Below are 25,019 nucleotides of genomic sequence, written 5' to 3' on the forward strand. Positions count from 1 at the left end.
CCCCATTTCTCCACCATCATCACACTCTTATCCTTTTTGTCGTAAGTTTTGACCTAAATGTTTTCGTCCCAATCATGGCTTAAGGAAAAAAAGAGACTTTCTCCGTTCATTTTTACCTGTCAATTTTCGAGAGTCATATTACATGAACTTTGACCAATATTTTAAGATGTCATTTTTCATTATATCAATATGAGAAGAACTATAACTTAGAGCATTTTTCGTATAGTTTTAAAACATCTAAATTTCATTTTAAAATGTTTAATTAATCTAATTCAATTTAGTTTGAAAGATTAGTCAAATTGACCGCAAAACATAACAAATATATGTGAACAGAAAAAGAAGAATATAGAGTCAATAAATTGAATGAATGTAATTATCTAAACATAATTTTATTCCTAATTTATGAGTTTAGTTGAACTTAAATCCAACATGAATAGTTGGGCTTAAGTGGGGTCGTGCATTGAATAGGAGTAAAAAACGCCTTTGGGTTCATTGTTAAACCAGTAAAAGCTACAAAAGCCTCCATGAGAATTGAGAAGAGTGCCTATAAGTGCATAAACTATTGACAAGTACACTTCTCAAAAAACCTCGTCCTCTTCCCATGTGAAGGATTTTACGTTTTTCAACCCCTTCTTCCCCAATCTCCCAAATACACCATCCATCCTCTCACAGATGAGACTCGAATCCTGTATTGTATAAACAATCCACAGAGAAAAAACTGTATACTGATAACTGATGATGTGTATTTCATAAGGTTGTATTGCCAAATTCAATCATGACACTTGTCTGCAATGTTTGGCCAACTCTGTTAATTTTTTCAACTTTCACCAAACCAGGAACCATAACCCCATCTTATATTAGAAAGAAAAGAAAACACACACACACACACACTCTATCTCTCAGTAACCCCATCTATATTAGAGAAAAACACACACACACACACACACACAAAAAGTCTCTCTCTATCTCAAGGGCTCCCACTAAGAGTCACCACCCACCCCCCTGTTATACCCCCAACCCCAGCCCTACCCCACCCCCTCATCGTAAAAACTGGTTTTCTCTATAAAAAGCCCTAAAAGGCTCCTCCTTTTCAACGCATTTCCCACCAGATCTCTTGGACTCACACTCCTTGGAGATACGTGCTTGTTGAGGCTTTCTCATCTGATAACACCTCTACTCTTTCTCGGTCCTTCTCTCTCTCTAAAATGCATTTGCAGTCATAATCTGTATATCTATATATCTTGCATCCACACACACACACACACACATATATATACATACCCATTTGTTATATTCGATTCTTTTTTGTTTTCTTTTAGGTAAAAGTTTCGATTTTGATTCTGAAAAAAAATAAAAATCCTTTTTTCTTGGTTAACAGAGAAGCGATATTGCGCGTCATCAATGGAGAGTAACGGGATGATGTTGTTCACGGAAGAAGAGCTGAGGGAGATAAGTGGAGTAAAGAGAGGAGATGATTACGTGGAAGTGATGTGTGGGTGCACCAGTCACCGATATGGTGATGCTGTTGCTAAACTTAGGGTTTTCTCTTCTGGTGAACTACAAATCGACTGTGATTGTACCCCTGGTTGTGATGAAGGTTCTCACATATTTTTATTCCTCCTCAACTCTCTATACAAAATGGGTTTGCGTCAAATAATGCATGTTATGCGTTTTTCTCTAGAGAGCCATTTTGCTTTATGTATAAGATTTTATGTGTATGTTAATTTGCTTGAGAGAGGACCAGTGCCGGCACTAGGATTTTTACTAAAGGGTGTCAAAATATAAGAAAGTAAATTAAGGGTTTGAACGCATAGTATATATAATAAAAAGAATTATTTTTACGTATTTATACAGTGTAATTTTTGGACGAAGGGGTGTCGGATGCATGTGGCTCCGCCACTGGAGAGGACAAGTTCTTTCTGATATTATAAGATACGAAGCCTCCCTACCTTATAAAGGTCTGCGTATATTCTAACCTCCTCAGACCCCAAAATGATGGGATTATACTGAGTATATTGTTGTTGAAGGCTGCTTAGCCTAATCCTTGAGGTTGTGTGTATTTCTTTATGATTCTTTGGCATTTGTATTCGACTGATAAGCATGTCGACAAAGCTAGATATACATTGCGTGTTCGATGTGTGATAATATTCTTTGATTGCAGGTTTAGTTGTTAAAAGGGGTCTGACCTTTTGATGCAGAGTTTTGCTATACCAACTCTTCAAAGCGTGTGTCTTCTGGTTGATGGTTACAATCAAGATATTGGCTAAAACAAACTTACTGGTTCTACCATTTCTATAACATTGTCCTAGTGACCATGACAACTTTATTAAAACTATCAACTCTTAATTTTATGTTTATTCGTGGGGCTTGTGTAGGGACTAGTGCACTGTTTTGGTTGAATACTTAGCTGTAATATGAGCATAAAGCATTAGAGTAATGATTTTCGGGGTACACTTCTTAAAGGATCTCTTAAGTAAAGAAATTTTATACTATCATACAGCAGATTCTCTCGACAGCATTTGTTGTCAGAGGATCTCTCTCTTTTTTTTTTATCATTCACTATATATGTATCTTCTCGGTTTCTTCCTTTCTTTATTACAATCATAAGCCACAAAGAAACGGTTATGTACTTGATAATAACATTCCACAAGAGGAATTATCTGATAAAGTACATTAAGTCCTACACTTGTACTTGTGCTACTTAACAAGAGTCTTTTTCTCTGTCTGAAATCTAGATAGTCAGTTTCTTAGTTGTTATTTCTTGTATGTGCTCATGAACATAGAAGTGCATTCAGTGACACTTTCACTTTCTTTACCCATATACGAATTTGTTTCTTCATTTATAAATAGATTTCATCTTTGGCTCTACCGCTATTTGCTTTCTGATCTTCAATTGCTAGTTTTGTTTTCTGATATCGCTGGTTCATCTATGAATAAAAATGAGCAGAGTAACTGAATGTGTTATGTAAAATTTTATACGTATGCCCTCGCTTTTACCTTATTTCATACACTTCTTGTGCCAGACAAGCTGACTCCAGCTGCATTTGAGAAGCATTCTGGGAGAGAAACTGCAAGGAAATGGAAGAATAATATATGGATCATTGTCAATGGTGACAAAGTTCCTGTGGTAAAGACTCCACTGCTAAAATATTATAATCAGTCTTCAAAGCATGCTAATGGGTCACATAGATCACAAAATGGAAAAGCTTGTCATCGTGACGAGTTTCTAAGATGCACAGAGTGCAGGAAAGAGCGCAGGTTCCGTCTCCGTTCAAAAGAAGAGTGCAGAAGTTACCATGATGCTTTGGCGAATGTGCATTGGAAGTGCTCTTGTATTCCTTATGACAAGTATGTTCCTCCTTCTCTGGATTCACCACCCTCTTATACATTCATGTTTATGTTGATTTTGCCCTAAAAGAAAGATTCTTTAATTGCTCAAAGTTACAATTTATCTCGTCCACTGTACTGTGAATGGTTGCAGAAGTCATGGGGTGGAAATATAGTTGCATCGTGTTAGATTATCTTGGAAGTCTTTAGTTAATTCATGAGTGCTCTTACCTTTGTGAAATCCGTAAACGATTTGCTTTCGTACTTCAATCATTTTGATCACTCCTTTTAGTACTCCTTATAGTTTAGCTTCATGAAAGATCAGGCAGTACGCATTTTATCGGTGTATTATATCCATTCTATCTCTGCTAATGAAAAATGAAAGAAACTTCATATGATAATGGTGAAATCCTGGCGAAACGAGGAAAGTCGTGAAAGATCAAAGGTCAAATGAGCATTTGATAGCCTTTTATATCAACAGAAGTAAAAGGCAGGCAACACTGACCCGGAAGTCTTCATTTTAAGCAACCATCTCATCCTGTAGAACCTAGTCATTGTCATTTTGTGCATGCTGTGCAATCTGCATGTTGGAGAGAAGGATTTAAATAAATAATTGATCTTCATCCTAGCGAACTGTCATGAGCACATTACCTTATGATCTGAATGTTTCTGGTTGGCAACACTGACCCGGAAGTCGATTTAAAGAAAGAATTGATCTTCATCGTAGCGTACCGTCATGAGCACATTACCTTATGATCTGACTGTTTCTGGTTCCTACATGAAGAGCATTAAAGAGAATTAACAGCATCTTCTGTCAATGCCTTCATTCCTTTCAACTGTAAAACTAAGTAGCTGGCTTTAAATTTAGTGTTGTCCAATATACCATTCTGTATTTGCATACAAAGTAATATGTATTTGATTGTGAGGACTTATTTCACCCTCTAAGACTACGCATTCATGTATGACCAATAAACTTCAGTGTACATTCTAGTGGAAGAGCTACTCTTAGTCCGTGGTGGGAAGGGAACTCATATGCCCTTGTTCCCACATACAAGTTAAATAGCATTGTGGTTTTGATGATGTATGAAGTGTTAAGAGATAAACGATGACCGGAAGTAAAGCTTAATTACAGATATTACTGCATTAAAATAGCTATCAATTTATTTTCCAGACGTAGTGTCTCTCAAAGAACTCTGTTTACTAATCATACACCCATGGTATCTCTGCTTATGGTCTGAACTTGCTTGTCTAGTTGAGAGAGCCTTTTGTTTTGTTAGATTTTAGAAGTCAATGACTTGTTCTTGAGAGGAATACCTGTTTATTTCGAGCATTGAAATTTTGGAGTGTCATCCTATAACTAAGTTGGAATATTAGGCATTACGAAATCTGGTCTTGATGCCTTTTAGTTGGATGTACTCCACGGCACATGTCATCTACTTTCTTGGTAGCCCCCTTTCACTCTGTTGGATCTGACATTTTGTAGTCCCAAGTGAAGTAAAACAATTTGTTGATTCATGTCCCATTTTATTAGTTGGTCGAATACTAAGTGATGTAAAGGAGTTTGCTGATGCATGTCCTAGCTTATTAGGTGGTAAAAAGCTTTCCTTGTTGCTTGATATGCTGTCTGACCGATCTATGTTGTTGTAGTTGTTGAACTAACAAAAGCATTCAATTTCAATGTTACCAAAATGTGCTTTTATGTTTGTTTGTAGAATGGAAAATTCCTTTTATCATTTCTTTTTCTATTTCTCTCTTGGAGCCGGTCGAACTGGAATTGTCTAAAACTAACTTCGAAGATATCTTAGTCCTCAAAATGTCTAATTGTTTCATTTTTTCTAATTTATATGTTTCAGAGTTTCATGTGATGATGAAGAAGAACGAGCAAGCCGTAGGGTGTACAGGGGATGTTCTCGTTCTCCGACATGTAAAGGTTGCACCACCTGTGTTTGTTTTGGTTGCGAGATATGCCGATTTTCAGACTGCAGTTGCCAGACGTGCAGCGATTTCACAAGGAATGCAAAAGCCTGATTATTCTATAATTTGTTTCCAATTTAAATGGGGTATGTTTTCCCCATCATTAATTCATTTGAACCCCTGCTGTCCATGTTTTTGCTGAATATTAAACCCAAATTTACATTTACAATCAAAGGCTTTTCTCTCTCTAATATATTGGTGCATCTGCATCATGCATGCATGCTCAGATATTTGACTGTTTCCATTTTGATTTCTTTGGAGCTGGTGATTTTTAGGTAAAAATGTACATGGTACATTTGTGAGGTTTGTTTATTTAATTCTTGTTCGTACATACATGGTAAACCTGTGTCCGGTGTTTAAAGAAAGAATAAACCTCTTATCTCTGCTAAAAGTCATATTAAAGTATTTCCATAAAGATGGTTTCCACCATTCTAATTTCGCTTTTCTGTTATTGCGTTACAAAGAGCACCCAATTAATTTAATTATGCCTTGTAGAAATAGAATTTTTATTGTCCATATAACTAACATCAAATGGACGCTCTTTATTGATGGAGAAAAAAGAGAAACCATTTATAAACCTCTTTTTTAATGGAGAAATAATTTGCAAGACTTAAATCAGTCTTTTTCCATGAAAGCACAAAGTCTCTGACCTCGTCATCACTATAAAAGCAAAAGCTCCCAGCAAAAGTGTAAAAGTTTTGTACTTTTTGGCAAGCAAAGTTGAAGAGTGAATTAGAAGTAAATATACAATGCCAAAAGCTACGACAGAGTGATCTAATGGACCATGTACCCATCGCCACGTCTTGGTCAACTTGAACGAGTCTTGCAGAAAGAATAGAATTATCACCCGATATTTGTCTTGCATATTGCTCTTCGATTTCTGTGACTATCGTTTCTTATACTTAGACTATAATATTGTTTCGTTGCAGTTATTGTTCCTTTTGTTAGAATGCTTTGTCATGCACTCATGCCATCTTTAGTATTTTGCTATTGCTTATTTACTTCCGCTATTTTTGTTCCATACTGTTTTTATATGCTTTCTTTGAGCCGAGGGTTCCGAGATAGGGGTAAGGTCTGCATACGCACTACCCTACCCCGACTCCACTTGTGAAATTATATTAGGTTTGTTATTGTTGTTGTATTTATCTGGCATATACTTTTATGAATCATTTCATACGTATTTGGATTTTGGTGCAACCACCAAGTACGACTGAGTAATTTTTCAGCGAAGTTCCCTATTAGCCCCAATTGAGATGGTATTTTTGAGCTCTTTCGTTTCTTTGTGGGGAGGAGGGGGGATATCCTGCAAATAAAGTCGAAGAATTTTAATCAATCTATATTTAACCTTTTCATTTAATGAGAGACCTGTTAATTTATAAATTAATTAAGGTCTTTTTGTTTCAAAAATCCTCATGCGGAGTAAATTAACCACTCCAAACTGAAACAACCCCATTTTAGGCAAGTTCTGGCTCTCCATCTGTTGCTAAATATATATTGGGTATAATGTTGTTTAAAATGGAAATTATGGATAAAAGTCTGACCGACTATGTATGTAGTGTAAAATTCTCATTAATTAATGAACTAGTAACAATAAAGTACTTACTACATAACAATGACTATCGAACTCGTAATAGAGCTCCCAGAGGATAGCAATGCAGTACTTCCACTATTATATACTTTCTTAAAAGGATTATCCATTTTAAGACAAGGAACTACTTTTCCATGTTCTTTGTTATTTTCTTATTTTGACATAATGAATATGCGGCTCCCTAAACTTGCCCCTTCTTTCCATTTTGGTACCTTAACTAAGTGTTGTTCGTATTGAATCCCTGAACTCGTCCTCAAAAGTTAAAAGTGTCTAGCAAACTCCCTAAATCTGATTTTTATTAGAAGCAGAAATTAAATTGGGGAAATGAAGGTGGAGTAATATCTTAAACATGTGGTAAGCTATTCTTTAGGTTATGGACGTGTCAGTATCTGCTCTTCCACTGTCAGCTTAATTTTTCTTTTTTTCCCCCTCAATTGCTGCTAATCTTAGCTAAAAGATGGCATAATTAAATTAGAATATATATTAGCATGTTGCTACATTGAAGATGGAATATTATGTAAGTCGGATTGTGTTTGATAAACACACTTGAGGACGAGTTCAGGGGTACAATAGGAACAACACTTAGTTGAGGTGCTAAAATGGAAAAAAAAAAGACAAGTTTAGAGAGCCGCATATGCATTAAGTCTCTTATTTTTTATATTATTCAAATACTCAACAGTTTTTTTTATAAAAAGAAAAAAAAAGAAAAAAAAAGACATCGACTCAATAGTTGATCTACTAAGTCAATAACATTAAACTCCTCCTTCCCTTCATCTGAAGAAAGAAAAAGAAAATATACCAATTAAAAGGAAAACATTTAAGCAAATTGTTTAACCCCAAAAAAAACAATTGTGTAACTCGCATGCACTTCTTTTTTCTGTTAAACAAGAATGCGATCTCTTTATACTTAAAAATAATTTAATTCGAGATTCTTTATTTTACCATTAATGAGATGATTTATATCCATGTGGAATTACACTGAATATGTTATTTTTGTTGTTGTTAAGATGATTTATATCCACACAAATATCTTAACTTGTTTTATTTAGATCACAAACCACATACCCAATTAAAGTACATCACATAAAATTGGAAAGGATGGAGTAATGAAGAAGCTCATGCCGAGACTGCAATGATAAAAAGGTACGGTATGTGACACTTTTACACTCCGTAGTTTGCACAGATGGGAGCATTGCAATCTAAATGAGGTCAAACTATATTTGGACACGAGAAAACCAATACAGAAAAGAAAATAAATATGAAGAAAGAAAAAAAGGAATCAGTACAAGTCTATTACCACCAAAGGTTGTGGTGAGGTATAAGTTCGCGTCCTGAGAATGTAGTCATCTTTGGTTGAAAGTGCTTTTCCTCGAAAGTGGGACTTCCTGGCGTAAATCCGAAATAATCGAGCCCAAAACAAGTACCGAACACGGGTGGAAAATCAAAAAGAAAAAGGACGTAATATCTGTTTCTTTGCATCAAGTACCCGACCCCATTACACTCCAGGATCATTCAAGGCAAAAAAATGGGAACCAACACCTAAGGCCAATGCTTTGTAGAGCAAACATTTAGAATTTGGGACAAAATTGCATTGCATTTGATGAAAGCCATAAATTAAACAAACTAAAGTAGTATACATGTGATGAAGTCAGAGGCGGAGTTATAGCCTTTTTTTTTTTTTTTTATGGGCACGTGAACCCATGGTCTTTCCACCTTATTTAGTATTTTAGATACAAAATTTCTGAATTGATCCGGTATTATCTGTCGTCACCCATGCTCTCAAAAGAATAAATGGTGCACTTGGGTAAATGCTAAGTTATTTACCTAGAGGAACAGAGATCAATTGCCACTTTATACTTTCTTTTTTCTCCTTTTTAGTGGTGCACCCATGTTATAGAAATTCCAAATTCGCCTCTGGACGACGTGTCTTGGGTCTATTATACAAGGAAATGGGGAGATCGACGATGATGTCACTCACCGTATTGGTACAGGGTGGATGAAATGGAGGCTCGCTTCTGGAGTGCTGTGTGACAAGAAAGTGCCACTAAAACTTAAGGGCAAGTTCTACAAAGTGGTGGTTAGACCGACTCTGTTGTACGGGACAGAATATTGGCCAGTCAAGAACTCTCATGTGCAGAAGATGAAAGTCACGGAAATGAGAATGTTTCGGTGGATGTGTGGACATACTGGGAGAGATAGGATTAGGAATGGAGACATCCGAGACAAGGTGGGGGTGGCATCGGTGGAGGACAAGATGCCAGGAAGCGAGGCTGAGATGGTTTGGGCATGTGAAGAGGAGAGACACAAATGCCCCAGTGCGGAGGTGTGAGAGGTTGGCTATGGACGGTTTCAAGAGAGGTAGAGGTAGGCCAAAGAAGTATTGGGGAGAGGTGATTAGACGGACATGACGCAATTTCAGCTTACCGAGGACATGACCTTAGATAGGAGGTTGTGGAGGACTCAGATTAGGATAGAAGGCTAGGAAGGCTAGTAGGTAGTCTCACTTATTCTTTCGCACTAGTAGTCGTAGTTTTGCTCTATCGTTTATTGTCCTTTGATTTCTACTTATATTTGTTGGGTCTTGTCTTTCTAGGTTGTTTATCATGACTTCTTCGCTCTTGTTATTTCTTATTTTCGCACTACTCTGATATGCTTGTCCTTATCTGACTCGTTTGTCTTGTTTTCTCTTGAGCTGAGGGTCTTTCGGAAACAACCTCCCTACCTCCCAAGGTGAGGGTAATGTCTGCGTACACTTTGCCCTCCCCAGACCTCACATTATGGGATTTCACTAGGTATGTTGTTGTTGTTGTTGCCGCCTCCGGACGAAGTGATTAATAAAAGTATATGCATGATAATATCGGGAGAGAGTTTTTTTCTTTTCTGCAATACTTGGTCTAGTTGACAAAGACGTGGAGGTGGGTACATGATCCTTTAAAACCACTCTGTCGTAGCTTTTGGCATGTACATTTGCTATATTCACTAAGTTCTACGTTGCTTGCCAAAAGTACAAAGTTTTATGCTTTTGCTTTTTTTAGTAGGCTTCTACATGCGATAAATCGTGATTTCAAATCAGCATTTATTTATGTAATTTGCACAAAATTTCAACTTTAACTTTATATCATGATTTCAAATTCCAAATCATCCAAAATGACATGATTTGAAATTCCAAAACATGATTTCAAATTTTTTAAATGTAAAACTTGACTCATAAGTTTATATTTTGTAAAAAAATATCCATAAGTTGATAGATATATTCACCAACCATGTTTACCAACTATTTATATCAAATATTAAAAGATCTACAAGTTGATGGTTATTTAAAACAAATTTACTCTTACCAACCATGTGGGAGGATTATATTAAAGAGTAGTTACACTACAACTCATGTTCAATTTTTTTTTTTATTGAGCTAAAATTTAATCAATTGATGTTGTATTTTTTAGAAAGACCTTCCAGTAGCTTATTAATTTTGTTTTGAACTATCATTTGCTCATTTGATAAGATTGTATAAGAATTAAGAAAGTTTTCACAACTTGTGATTTTTTTTTATCTCTATGAGAAAAAATACAATTAAAAAATTCTAAATTGCATATCCAAATAAAACCTCAATTTCAAATCATCATAAATTCAAAGCACTGATTTCATATCATGATTTCAAACGGCTTCTTAGTGATGACGATGTCAGAGACTCTGTGCTTTCATGGAAAAAGACGGATTCAGCCTTGCAGATCCATCCTCCATTAATAAAGAGGTTTACATATGGTTTCTCTTTTTCTCCATCAGTACAGAGCGTACATTTGATGTTTACATAGACAAATATAAGTTCTATTTTACATGGCATAATTAAATTAATTGGGTGCTCTTTATAATATACATTAACAGAAAAAGGGAAAATTGAATGGTGGGCACCATCTTTTTGAAAATACTTTAATGACTTTTAAGCAAAGATAAGATCAGGTTTATTCTTTCTCTAATCACCAGACACCAGTGCACCATGGTACGAGTAAGAACCAAATTAACGAACCTCACAACATGTACCACGTACATTTTTACCTAAAAATCACCAGCTCCAAAGAAATCAAAATGGGAACAGTCAAATATCTTAGCATGCATGCATGATGCAGATGCACAAATATATTATAGAGAGAAAAGCCTTTGATTGTAAATGTAAATTTGGGTTTAATAGTCAACAAAAACATGGACAGCAGGGGTTTAAATGAATTAATGATGAGGAAAACATACCCCATTAAATTGGAAACAAATTATAGAATAATCAGGCTTTTGCATTCCTTGTGAAATCACTGCACGTCTGGCAAATGCAATCTGAAAATCGACATATCTGGCAACCAAAACAAACACAGGTGGTGCAACCTTTACATGTCGGAGAACGAGAACATCCCCTCCCTGTACACCCTACGACTTGCTCGTTCTTCTTCATCATCACATGAAACTCTGAAACATATAAATTAAAAACACAAAACAATCAGACATTTTGAGGACTAAGATGAAGTCAGTTTAAGACAATATCATCACTCTCCCATTCAACAGACTTCAAGAGAAAGAAAAAGAGAACCAATTAGCACATTTTGGTAACATTGAAATTGAATGCTTTTGTTAGTTCAACAACTACAAAAGCATACATTGTCACACGGCATATTAAGTAACAAGGAAAGCTTTCTACCACTTAATAAGATGGATATGCATCAGCAAACTCCTGTACATCACTGGGCATTCTACCAAACTAATACGATGGGACATGAGTCAACGAATTGTTTTACGTCACTTGGCACTATAACATTTCAGATGTAACAGAGTGAAAGGCAGGGGCAACACTGCTGCAAACCAAGAAAGGAGAGTGGAGTAGATCCAATTACAAGGGCATCAAGACCAGATTTCTTAATGCCTGACATTCCAACTCAATTCTAGGATGGCATTTTAAAATTCCAATTCTCGCAATAAATAGTTATTTCTCTCAAGAATAAGTGGTTGACTTCCAAATCTTTTTTTTTTTTTTTGATGACATGGAACCCGCAGCCGCTACCCTTTGGGTGCGCACAGGGTAAATCCAGCTCCTGTGCAATAGCTTGCAAACCACACAGGAGAGGTAACCCGCACTAGGCAAGCCCCGTGCGACGAGCTCGACCTAGAAGGAAAATCCCCTGTTGTCGTTGGCAGGGGGTTTTGAACCTGAGACCTCCATTATGAAAGCCCCATGCTCAACCAACTGAGCCACCCTTGCGGGTGGTTGACTTCCAAATCTAACAAGCAAAAAGCACTCTCAACTAGAGAAGCAAGTTCTGACCATTAGCAGAGATCCCATGGGCTTATGATTAGAAAACAGAATTCTTTGAGAGACACTACTTCTGGACAAGAAATTGATAGCTATTTAAATGCAGTAATATCTGCAATTAAGCTTTACTTCCAATCATCCGTTATCCATTAAAACTTCATACATCATCATAACCACAATGCCATTTAACTTAGATGTGGGAGCAAGGGCATATGAGTTCCCTTCCCACCCCAGAATTAGCACTTTTTTTCCTTTTCCTGTTTGCGATTGGAGGTATTGAGTGTAATATATTCCTTGAATATCTTCCTAGCAAACTATTATTACATCCAACATCCTAAAATGAAATTCAGCTACATTTTAGTGGAAGAGCTACTCTATTCATCTCTAGAGGATACATACATACAGAAAAAGAAAAATAGAGCATCACACACGTAGATAAACTGATAAAAGACCGCTTGTCCCTCCCTCTCAGGTTCACTACTGTACTTTCTAATATAAGGTTCTTTAACCATTCCTCGACAGTAATTGTATGCTATCGGTCATCCAGGAATACTTAGTCTTAGAGCGTTGAAATAAGTTTCTTTTTTGAGAAAGTCGTGGAGGGTGAAATAAGTCTTCTTGAGAAAGTCGTGGAGGGTGAAATAAGTCTTCGCATTCAAATATATAATTCTTTGTCTGCAAATACAGAATGGCATATTGGACACGGAAATCTCTCAACTTCGAAGAATTAGCTGCAGGAGGTACTCAATTACGACACCAAATTTAAAGTCAGCTACTTAGTTTTACACTTGGAAAAGAATGAAGGCATAACAGAAGATGATATTAATTCTCTTTATGTTTTCCTACCAAAAACAGTCAGATCATACTGTAAAGCTAATGACGAATCGCCAGGATGAAGATCAAATATTTCTTTGAATCCTTCTCCCCGAACATGAAAGTTGCACAGCATGCAAAATGCCAATGACTAGGTTCTAGAGGATGACATGGTTGCTTAAAATGATCAAGACTTCCAGGTCAGTGTTGCTACACAAGTCTGTTACCACCAAAGGTTGTAGTGGGGGTGATAAATACCCCCTCCGTCCTTAACCAAAGGTCTCAAGTTTGCATTCTGAGGTTGAAAGCGCTCCCCCCCCCCCCCCCCCCCCCCAAGTGGAACTTCCCAGCGTAAATCACGAATTAATCGATCCCCAAAGTGAGTATCAACCTGGTGGGAAATAAAAAAGAAAAAGGAAGTAACCACGTCTGTTTCTTTGCATCGTATCCCAACCCCATCACACCCCACAATCACTCAAGGAAAAAAATGAGAACCAACGCCTAAGGCCAATGCTTTGTAGAGCAAACATGTAAAATTTGGGACAAAATTGCATTACATTTGATGAAGCCATAAAAAGGTGAATAGTCCTGCACACACTTGATCCCCAAAAGGAGTAGGGAAAGTAAAACCATAAATCTACTACAAGTTTTAATGAAAATTACAAAGTAAAGGTTTTCACCTTCAGTTACGTTGTGACCTGCCTCTCCTACCACCAAAACGGCCACCACCCCTGTGATTCTCTCTCCGACCACCACCAGAACGAGCGCCTCGATTGAAATTTGGAGAACCATTATTATAGCCAGGACCTGAATTATTGTTCTGTCCTGATTGTGGTCCATTTGCTGGTACCTGCCCTCCAAAATTCATGGGTGTAGGAGTAAATTGGCCTGGTTGTGAATTGTTGTTCTGTCCTGACCGTGGTCCATTTGTTGGTACTAGACCTCCAAAATTCATGAGTGTAGAGGTAAATTGTGAATTGTTGTTCTGTCCTGATTGTGGTCCATTTGCTGGTACTTGACCTCCAAAATTCATGGGTGTAGGAGTAAATTGGCCTGGTAAGCCCATTGGCAAAGGTGTTTGACCAAAAACATTTTGTCCTAAGGCAGGCCAAGGTGCAAATGAAGGCCCTGCACCAAAATTCGGTAGTCCACCTGGGAACATAAAGCCAGAGGGAAGATTTGGATTTATTTGCTGCTCAAAAGGTAATGCATTTGGCGTAGGCATTTGAAACATTTGCTGCGGATGACCTTGTTGGGCCCATGGCATACCCATATTCGGCAGTCCGTTAGGAAAGCCCATATTCTGGGGCTGCTGATATGGGATTCCGTTATTCCAAACTCCATTTGACGGTGCTGCTAAGCCAAGGGGATTTTCCATATGAGGGAATGGAGGCGTAATATTCTTTCCATGTCCTTGAAGAGAGGCGTTTGGACGAATGCCTTGATCCAATGGACCAGAAGCAGCTGGGATAAAACGTTGACTTTGGTCAACTGATGGTTTACCATTTTCATGTTGCACATCTGTAGCCGCACCTTGATCATGTTGTTTCCAGTTCTGAGATCGATTTTTGAGATTCCTTTTGTCTTTTTTCTTGTTTCCTGGTTTCTGGTCATTTGTGACGCCCCTCTTTTTCATTTTCAGCATTTTCTTGTATTCAGCCTCCTTCTCATCATCTGAAAATTCATCCTCGGACACCTCTTCGTCATTTTCGCCAGATGCATCATACCCTTTCTTGTAGAGACTGTTGTCATTTAAGATATGACTTGAAAATTCAGGGACGAATGAGATCAAGGTGCCTGGGTGGATTCCAGGGGGAACTTCATTGTCAGAATTGTATCTTACAATGTAGTACGGGTTCTTGACAGGCCCAAAAATCTCATCTATTATACCGAGTGGTGATCTGCTTTCTGTTATCCAGAGAATAGAACCATCATAAAGAGGAGTGTGCTTCTCCACCCCTTCTACTACAACTTGGGCCCCGAGAATCTGTCATACCATACATAGATTAAATAAGTCCTTTAAATAACAAAGTTCAATTAAATATAAGCAATCACCATTTGCAATAATATTTTTTGTTCTTGCTGCTTAAAAGAGAATCATCACATTGCGTTGTTTGCCTTTCAGCTTTTTAGTCTTACCGATGTCACAACTCCTACAGGCTGCATCTGGTGCTGTGGTTGTAAGGTTGCAGTCACTTCTGGAACTGGAGGTAGAACCTGCAATTAGCAAGATGACTTAATATTTTGCATTTTGACATAGATCATGAAAAGCAAATCCAAAATATCACTTTCATCCTTTTTTTTTTTTTTAAATTCGAACCTTTTCATGCATTCCTTTACGATCAATTTTAACCTCTCGATTTGAAACCCTTTATATATTTTCCTCAGTTTCTGCAACGTTATTGTTTGATTTTTCATGTTGACTTAATAATATTATGAATTTTGTTATCTGCGTGAATGTATTGTTTGAAGAATCTATTGTTTTAATAGGCTGAATAAGTTATCTAGAACGAAAAGCATCTACGTCATTCTGTTGGAAAATCTTCATCTGGAAAGGTAAGCTACATAAGATGCTTATTTTGAGCCTGTGTTTTACTCGTGCAATAATATATACATTGCCATTCAAACTTTGACTTATGTGAACTTGAATTTTTCTATGTAAACAAAAGGAAAACAAGCCCTGGATAGGCAATCCAGTTGAAAAAAATTGATCTCATTAAGATTTGATTCATTGCAGCAACCTTTATCAACTCTACAAGAAAACTAACATGTATATAGATACCACAAGAAGTAGCAAGAGCCTTTTTGCTTTCCAGGCTTGCGTAATTTCATTTTCGTTTCAGTTTTCTTCTTGCTGGACCTTCTTCTTATTCCTATTATTTAATAGTTTAATGTTGTATATTTTCGAGTACTCAAGAAAATACTTAGGAAAGCTATTTATCTTTTTCCTTCTTTTTTTCTCTGATGGAATCGCCCTCCATGCCCCCTCGCCAGGTATCAGGGTCTTAGTTAAGAAATGAATATAACTACATAAGAAATGAGAATATTAGCCACAACATAAATATAATGTTAATTGGGACTTGGGACAGACACAGAAAACTAATCCATGATATTTTCAGAGGCTGATGTTAATAATGATGGAGTTTTGGGCCACAGGGAGTTTGTAGCCATTTTAGTCCACCTAAGAAAGATGACAAATAAGGAGCACCTGAAGAAGGTGTTTGAATTTTTCGATAAGAACCAAAATGGCTATATAGAGATTGAGGAGTTAAGAGAGGCCTTAAGTTATCAATGCTATTATGCAAGATGTAGACACTGACAAGGTCAGTAATATACTTTTATTCTTAAATTCTGTGTATTCTATGACCTGCTTCCTTGATATTTTGTTTTATTGTGGATTGGGAAATAGAAAATGGTGCTGTCATGCATGACGTTTTATGTGCTGACATTTCATTCTCTTGTAGAATGGACGGATAAGCTACGATGAATCCTCTATAATGATGAAGATTGGCACAGATTGGGGGAAGACTTCAGGACAGTATTCACGAGAATGATACAATAGTCTCAGCTTGAAACTAATGAAGGATGGATCTTTACAAACGAGAAAATAGACTCGATAACTAAAGCCAGGGTATGATATTTTGAAGAGCAGAACCCGCCATTTGACTTTCTAAATTCTTCTTTTCTTTTAACTATGCAATTTTTTGTTGTTTGTGTGATTTCTCTTCTGGGGGTGGATAAAAATCAGGGTCAATATTCGTGTGTTCTTTGAGTTGTAATCATGTTGTGTTTCTTTCTTTTTCTTTTGGATAATCTGAGGAAGGATAGGAAGGTGATTATTTTGTGGTTGTATATAGCTTGGTATGTATGCTCAATCATTCAGTTATGAAGACTAATCATTTAATGATAGAGCATTTCAGATTAAAAATTGTACTTTTTATTCGTCGTTTTAAGTTTGAACTTTTCTTCGATTGAAATATGACAGTTTCTTATGTATAAATGTTGATTAATAGATAGGAAGCCATCAAAGGCTTCTTCTTCTGGCGCATTTCTCATGCCTATGTTGATCCTTTATTTTACGATAATTGTTGGTATATACGATGTAGTTGAATGCTGGAACAAAAGCTGCTTGAATTTTGTATCTGAACATTTCTGCAATTCCTGATACATATTGCAATTTGTCTACATTTGTGACAAGACTATTCATTCAAAATATTTTGCATAAAGCATAGCGTCAATTAATTCCCTGGAGTGTATCGCCTCAGTAATGCTTTGAGTCTCATTACTTACATACTTTGCGACGAGTCTCTTCAGCTGCTTACTTTTATTACTGGAAAAATGGAGAAGAAAGAAAAGGGATCTTTGACATTCTTGTGAAATAAAAATGAAGGGGTGAGGAAGTAAGAAAAAAAGAGAAGGCAAAAGTTGGAAGAAATGTATAGTTTCGCCTAAACGATGAACTGGACTAAAACTTAAAAACTAATAGTAATATTTACACTTAAGGACTAATATCTTTTAAATTATTAGAAAAAATTCAGTTTTTCCTATGATGATTTACTAGTTTAGACATATACATAAGTCAGCGACTCTGGTTAAAGTTGACAACAATGATCAAAGATGTGTTTCAGAGTTGGGTATACTTAGGGCAGTCATCCTTTACTCGAAAATCCTGTTCCATCTTTCATTAACGTGAAAGCTCTTCAAATAAATATTTTATAGTTGCATCCAACATCCATGCTTTACTGAATTAGAGTATCATCTGTTGTAGAAGCCCAATAAAGGATGTCTTTTCTTGCTATTTAGCAAAAACTTACAGCTTGTATGGATAGTTGTTACTTATTGTATTGTATAAGTATTGTTACTTTAAATACACTGTTTGTTTTGTTTGCTACTTAAATTTTATTGAATCGTATCATTAAATCCATCATTATGTAACGACGAAAAGTCCTATTTTATATAATGATACCCTACTTTTCTTTTGTAAGTTTATTCTTCAGAGTGCTAATACGATACGTTATGAAACCATATGTAACAACCATCCATTGCATTCCATGATGCAGAAGCATCAAGCACTTAGAAATGTTGTTGCAACAAGTAGTAGTTCACAGATGCAGTAGCAACCACAATTGCATATGAAGTGGTAATTATTACCTGAACCTCGTTCTTAGACTTGATAGGTCCCTTAGCACCAGTGTCCTCCTCATCATCATCCCAAGCAACCATCTCATCAGGATCAGACCCTACAATCTCCCCTTCTTCCATATCCACCTTCCCTTCTTCTTCTTCCTCATTCGAACTACTCTCATCTTCTTCCTCATCACTACTAGACGCCGCTGAGGAAGACGATGCACTTTCACTTTCACTTGCACTTCCAGACTCCGTATCACCTTTTAACTCGTTATTCGCTATACTTCCACTAACACCAGACTCATTAACAATTTTTTCCTCATCCTTACTACTTATAGCAACTTTTTCATTCTCTGTATCAGTTATACTAACTCTCCCCAACTCCACTACAGGCAACTCAACTTTCTCTATTATCCCATCACTTCCCTTATCCAAACCATTTTCAGAAACCCCACTTTCAGTCTTTTCTTGATTCAAACAACTCAAAGGAACCTCACTTTGAACTTCAAATTTCTCAAAAATCCCACCATTATTCTTGTCCAAATTGTTCAACTCAACTTCAACAGAACTAAGCTCAATGGGTTCTTGTTTTTTATCAGACATAGGGCTATCTGATATTAAATCGCTGAGGGAATCAAAATCAAGAAATGAATCAGCAAAAGACAAAGAAAACTCGTCAAAATCAGGGACAGAAAGTAACTCTGAAAAAGGTTGGTTCTTTTTATCTTCTTCAACCTCTTCACTTGTGGTATTGTAAAGAAAATTCACCATGTTCAAGCGACAGAAATTGGGTTTTCATAGTAAGTTTTAATAATAGGAGAATACCTGACTTTATAAATGTACTGAAAGTGTTGTATGCGAGATTTTTGGGGCGCTTTGATTCAGCAATAAACGATTCTTAAACCCTACTAGGGTTTAACAGAATAATTTACAAGGCAAATAATGTCCCTAAAGTTTGGAAATACAACAAATATGTCCTCTGTTTGGTTTTTGGTCCAAATATACCCTTGGATTATTAGAAATTGAAGCAAAATAGCTGCCCCAATTATAATGCTTCTCCTATTGACAGATATCATGGATCCCTTCTTGAAACTTACGTTCTTGTCTTTCAATTTATGTTATTAACCTATTTTCTCGCTAGTTTGTGTTAAAAAGAATGATCTCTTTCTATATTTAAAATTAATTTACTTTTCTGTAAGTATTTATAGTCACACAAAATATATGCGACTTATTTAACACTACAATTTTTTAAAAAAAAAACTTCTTTCTTAAATTTTGTGCTCAATCAAATGAGTTAACATAAATTGAATAGTACTTTATTTTATTGTCGAGCTGGAGTGATCGACTCCACCTTAGAGAAAAGTTATCCCATTTATTTTTTATTTGTGTTTTCTCTTTCATATGAAAGATGTACATTTTTTTTCTTGAGTTTTTTTTTTATATTCATAAAAAGTCAGAATATATGTGTGTGACATAAGAAATGGACAAACATTTCATTGAGCATATATCCAAATCTCAATAAAGAGAAAAAAAATTGATTTCTTTCCATCTATCTATCTAGTTTATGGAGCACGAAGTTATTCAATATTTGTACTGGTGGAAGGTAGCATGTACTTTTAAAATAATAAGTTGCACGATAATCTACATTGTCGACTAGCATGTATAAAATTCGTTGACGTGACAACCGCACTAATTCACAAACCCACATATGTTATTTGATATATGACTTAACTCACATATCTAATAGCTGATTTACGTGTAACTCAACTATTTCATGAGTACATGCTACCTTACAAAAGTTCAATAGAATCTCTATTTGTTCCTACTCACTCATTCTGAATAGTAGGAGGAAGTTGGGTAAAATATATATAAAACGTAACATATGTATGTCTGCTTTTATTCATTTTCATTGGCAGATGAATATGTTTCTTAGTAGAACTTCTAGCCTCAAGGAGAGTCACTTCAGACTCGATAATTTGAAATTTATCTATGTATGATATAAGATATATTTTATTAATTACACTTTTTTACCAACTAGTCTTTATGAACGTGTCTCTCACGTTAATCCATGTCAATCATAACAGATGTTATGTATTATTGTTTGAAATTACATATGTACTATTTATTTCATGTGGTACAAAAATATTATTTGGTTGTAGCCACTTAATACTTCTCAAATGTGCAGTTGCATGTTATTCCCAGTTAATCTCAATCATAGTAAAAAATTATTAGATGACATTATTTGTAATTATATAAATTTATTTTGTGAGTTACAAAAATGTTACTGTAGTATATGATTTAGGATTGTATCTACGTTATACTTCGTTGAAATTGATGTTCTCAGTATTTTTTTTTTCTTTTTCCCCATATAGAAAACATGTCACGACTAAGATAATACAATATTAGAGAATAAGTGACCATATATTTGTGTATTGTCATTTACAAATACAAAGGTGTTGAAAATCATTACTAAACAAAATTACATTACAAGAATATCAATCAATTTTAAAAATATTTAGTTAATAACTTAAAAATTAAGTGATCACTAAAATAAGGTATAATAATATTTTCTATTAAAAATTCAAGTAATGCATAAAAAAATACATCCAACCAATCCATAAATAAATACAAATGTCAATTCACGAATTAGCACCTCATGAAAAATAAGTTGACATAATTAATAAACCACAAAAAATAGATATAGGAAAAAGAAACTCATGCCATATCCAACACAATGCAGGTTATATTTGTAAAATAACTAAACAAAAAAAAATTGATCTGCTAGTAGTCTCTATATATGTTTTACGAATTGCGTACCTAGAATATAAACTTTCAACTGCAATTGTTTTTTTCTCGTTGATTTCCAAATATTTAAGAACTCCCTTCCGTCTCTTTTAACCTATTAAAAATAGAAACTTAACTAATTAGTTCCTTAAATGTACCTTAATTTCTCCAAAAGGAGTAATTAATTTAATGATATTTTATTATTAATTGAATTCAAAGTCCTAAATATTGGATAAAATATTTAAGATTATAATTTTATTCAACGTTTCGTTACTCATTGTCTTGAAATTAATACGTTACTTTAGTTTAACGACTCTTATTCTATTTTTTAAGACCACACATATAAAGTAATCTAAAAATACCCAACCCTATCAAATTATGGTCTAATAATTACCTAATCATTTTATTTGTTAGACTTCAAATTCTAATGAGCACAAATAACTTTCAATCACACAATTAGTCCAAGGAAAATAAGGACATCCATTTGATACTTCATAATTTGAATGTGATAGCAACTCTTTAGCTAATTTGATTCGAAATCGAAAATTAGAAGTAGTATTTGCTTTAAACTCTAGTTTTAGTTGTGACACTTTCTATATTTACCAAATAGTCAATAGAAATATAGTAGAATTAGACTAAAAGGGTATAAAAGTTGTTTAATATTTAAATGGCTATTTTGGTCTACCAACGGTTATATTCATGCTTTTAAAATAATTATAAACGTTATTTCAAGTCAATCTCAACCATAGTAAAAGATATTAGATAGTATTATTTGTAATTATATATATTTATTTAATGAGTTACAAAAATATTACTATAGTATAGGATTCTATCTACTTAATACTTCTTTGAAATTGATGTTGTCGGTATTTAAACTTTTCTTCTTTTTACTCATATAGAAAACATGTTACAACTAAAATAATTCAATATTAAAGATTAAGTAACCATTAAGACGACACGTGGCAATCACTGTCCAGAGATTAATTAAAATTAGATAATTCACTTGTCTGTGACCTTATTTTATAAATTCAATTGTTAATCTTTAATCTAGATTTTAGGTTAAACATTCCGATAATATTTGCCATAAAAAACTAAATAAAAATATTTCTAATCTTACATTATCTTTTAACCTGGTGAATATCTAGGACATGAGATATATCAAAGTTCTTAATTATGACAAAAAAAAAAAAAAAAAGGAAAGAAAAGACTCTCAACGTCGATTCTTCATTGACTTATTTAATACACTATGTTGTCTTTAATAGAAGTCACATGGGTATAGGACTACTATCCTACCTATTACGTTCTAGCGTATTTATTTGCTAATCATTCTCAACATGTTGGTCTTGGACCCTATCTCTATATTTTAACTTGGACTCTATAAATGAAATGTTTTAATTTTTTGTTCATTAACTTATAGAGATAATTTAATTAATAAAGAGTATAAAGATCAACCAACATTATTATTCAGTTTACTCAATCAAAGTAGTAGTAGTAGTACCCAGTTTTGATATACCCAATTTTGAATATATACATCAAAGGGGGTGTAATAGGAATTCCATAATATAGGAGGTGTAAGTATTTAATTTTAAAATACAGGGGATACAGAACTGAGTCACGTTACATTGGTGTTTAATAGTGTAATTAGTCCTTAAATTTTCAGCTTTGAAAATATGTAGAAAATAATAAAATTGTTTGGCTCCTTTTTTTTCTAAATCAATTCATACAATCGGCTCATATCAAATTAAAATGTACGGTTCAAATTGAAAAAGGATGGGAAATCAATTTTGCAGTCTACTATCGTCCTTGATGTCCATAAACAAATAGGATTACATCCTATATCATGCACGTTGGAAGTAGAATTTGAAGGATCCTATAGGCGGTGTTTGATTAAGATTAGAAGTTTATGCGAATTCATATTAGGAGAAGTTATTAAATTTACAATTTTATCCATTATAGAATTATTTTATTAAGACTCAATTTATCTTTAAAAGGTATTAAAGTCGTTCAATATTTGAAGGATATTTCGGTCTATCAACATTTGTATTCATGCTTTTAAAACAATATAGATAGATGAATAAACTTCAAATATACCGATATTAAACCTTAGGCCTGAAATCGGCTATTTGCGCGCTACCCCGGCCCATTGTAATATTTGAAGCAGGTCCATTGGACAATGCATCCTCGGGAGAGATAGGAGCAGCCCAACTAGCCCAAAACAGTGTATCCATTTAGGGTATTACACCGTATTTGTGAAAAATTCCCATTATTATATGGTTGAGTTAGAAAGGATAGGTTGGATAGTCGAAAATCACATGAAATTAAATAGTGATGTCAATACTTAATAACTATGAACGGACGAAGAAAAGAAACAAAGATCTTAAGGATCTAATATGGTAAGTATCAATTCGATAAATACATGACACATATCTTCACATACACTTTTTTTACCAAGTCATAGTTAATTAATACACATTTTCACCTTAATTTGTGACTTTGTCATGATAAGTAGTATATGATTTGCTATAAACGCTGAATGCAAATAAAGTTTTAGTGGACTAATTATCCCTAAAGTTACTGAAGGGTGGTTAAAATGAGATTTTGGTATGAAGGAATAATGATCAAAATTAGATCACTCTAGCATATTGAGTGAATGAATTTGCAAGACGTTAGGACCATGTTCAGAGATAAAACATGATATTTAAAGTGTTCGGGTACCTTAGTCCGTCCACTTTTTGAATGTTTATATTGATTTTATTTTTTGAACAAACAATTTGTGCCACATGCAAACATTCTAAAGTAACAAATCTCTCAAACTATGTTAACATTTACATTTAGAAGGATCCAAAATAATACTAGAAACCTTCGGATGCTAATTGAGCTAGCCATGATGGTGTGGTAGATTGAAGTCACACGATCGACCATAGTGATCCGGAAGTCCTGTAGAAAAGGGCTTCTCACTCAACGAATCAAAGGTACGCCCGAAATAACAGGAAGATGATAGTATTGAGAAATTTTTAAAATATTTTAGTAATCCTGAGTGTAAGCAGAACTAGTGCCCTTATTAGAGCTACCTAGCGCAACAATGACACGCTCATTTTCTAAATGGTAAAATATCATGAATGGAGATGATGCCATTGTATCGACATTTTCCTGTTGAGAAATCAAGATTGCATTAAATAAATAGAAAAGGATTTGTGTGATTTATTGTAATGCACTAGTTATAGTTTCATTAGTTGAGGAAACAATCCCCACTTTACTTCTTTACTTACTACTATATATATAGAAGAGTGAGTAATGATGCAAGATCGACATGTGTGCTTGATTGCGTTTAAAATCCAACTGAGGGTAATTGTGTCATTTCCCGAATATTTCGATGGATATTTTTGTCAGTTTCTATAATTTCACAGAATTGTCTGCTTCTTTTTGTAGAGAAGTGGGTCCCATTTGAAGTTTTTCTACACTTGACATTGATTGAGTCAGCAACGCAATGCAACTAACTCACATATTAGTACAAATTTATCTTTACCTTTTTTAATTTGTTTTTTGGTTTCTCACATATCCTTGGAAAGTGAATGTACTCATACACGCATTCACTCTGGAAGGATATGAATTTTTTTAGTTTCTTTTTTATTTGAAGTTGATTTGAAAAAAAAAAGGTGGACTCCATATTAAAAAAATCAAGCAATATAAAAAAAAAAGTAGATCCCATATTAAAAAAAAAGCAATGTAAAAAAAAAAACGTGCACCCCATAGTAAAAAATCAAACAATATTCATGTAATTCCCAAAGTATCCCCATTTAGTCAATAATGGTGGATTCATTGCCACATGCGTATCAACCAATTAGTAGGAGCAAATGAAATTATTGTACAACAAAAAACATGAACTCCATATTATTGCTTTTCTTCAAAAGGTTAAATAGTCAAACCATACAATTTCCTTTCTTTTCTTATATTAACGTGATTTGAACATAGTATGTGTGTATATATATATATGACCCTATATTATTGCTTTTCTTCAAAAGGTTAAGTAGTCAAACTATACAATTTCCTTTCTTTTCTTATATATATATATATATATATATATATATATATATATATATATATATATATATATAA

General features: G+C 34.6%; 2 protein-coding genes across 4 annotated transcripts; one reads left to right on the forward strand and one right to left on the reverse strand.

Moving 5' to 3' along the window:
• Window positions 1-543: 543 nt before the first annotated feature.
• On the forward strand, window positions 544-5,492 carry LOC132617713 (protein ULTRAPETALA 1). 2 transcript variants are annotated; one of them, XM_060332786.1, is made up of 4 exons: window positions 544-754; window positions 1,379-1,597; window positions 3,024-3,348; window positions 5,181-5,492. In XM_060332786.1, the coding sequence occupies exons 2-4, from the start codon at window positions 1,402-1,404 to the stop codon at window positions 5,353-5,355; spliced, it is 696 nt and encodes a 231-aa protein (XP_060188769.1). In that variant the 5' UTR covers window positions 544-754; window positions 1,379-1,401; the 3' UTR covers window positions 5,356-5,492. The 2 variants fall into 2 exon arrangements, with proteins under 2 accessions (XP_060188769.1, XP_060188768.1); XM_060332785.1 differs by lacking the exon at window positions 544-754 and adding an exon at window positions 790-1,186.
• Window positions 5,493-10,989: 5,497 nt separating this feature from the next.
• On the reverse strand, window positions 10,990-19,067 carry LOC132616998 (H/ACA ribonucleoprotein complex non-core subunit NAF1). Of its 2 annotated transcripts, XM_060331836.1 has the most exons (5): window positions 18,945-19,067; window positions 18,144-18,744; window positions 15,132-15,209; window positions 13,673-14,979; window positions 10,990-11,341 (listed from the first exon to the last, which is right to left on the reverse strand). In XM_060331836.1, the coding sequence occupies exons 2-4, from the start codon at window positions 18,720-18,722 to the stop codon at window positions 13,675-13,677; spliced, it is 1,962 nt and encodes a 653-aa protein (XP_060187819.1). In that variant the 5' UTR covers window positions 18,723-18,744; window positions 18,945-19,067; the 3' UTR covers window positions 10,990-11,341; window positions 13,673-13,674. The 2 variants fall into 2 exon arrangements, with proteins under 2 accessions (XP_060187819.1, XP_060187818.1); XM_060331835.1 differs by having other exon boundaries at window positions 18,144-19,021.
• Window positions 19,068-25,019: the final 5,952 nt, after the last annotated feature.

This window comes from Lycium barbarum, chromosome 11 (genome assembly GCF_019175385.1).
Source record: "Lycium barbarum isolate Lr01 chromosome 11, ASM1917538v2, whole genome shotgun sequence".
NCBI classification, from domain to species: Eukaryota; Viridiplantae; Streptophyta; class Magnoliopsida; order Solanales; family Solanaceae; genus Lycium; species Lycium barbarum.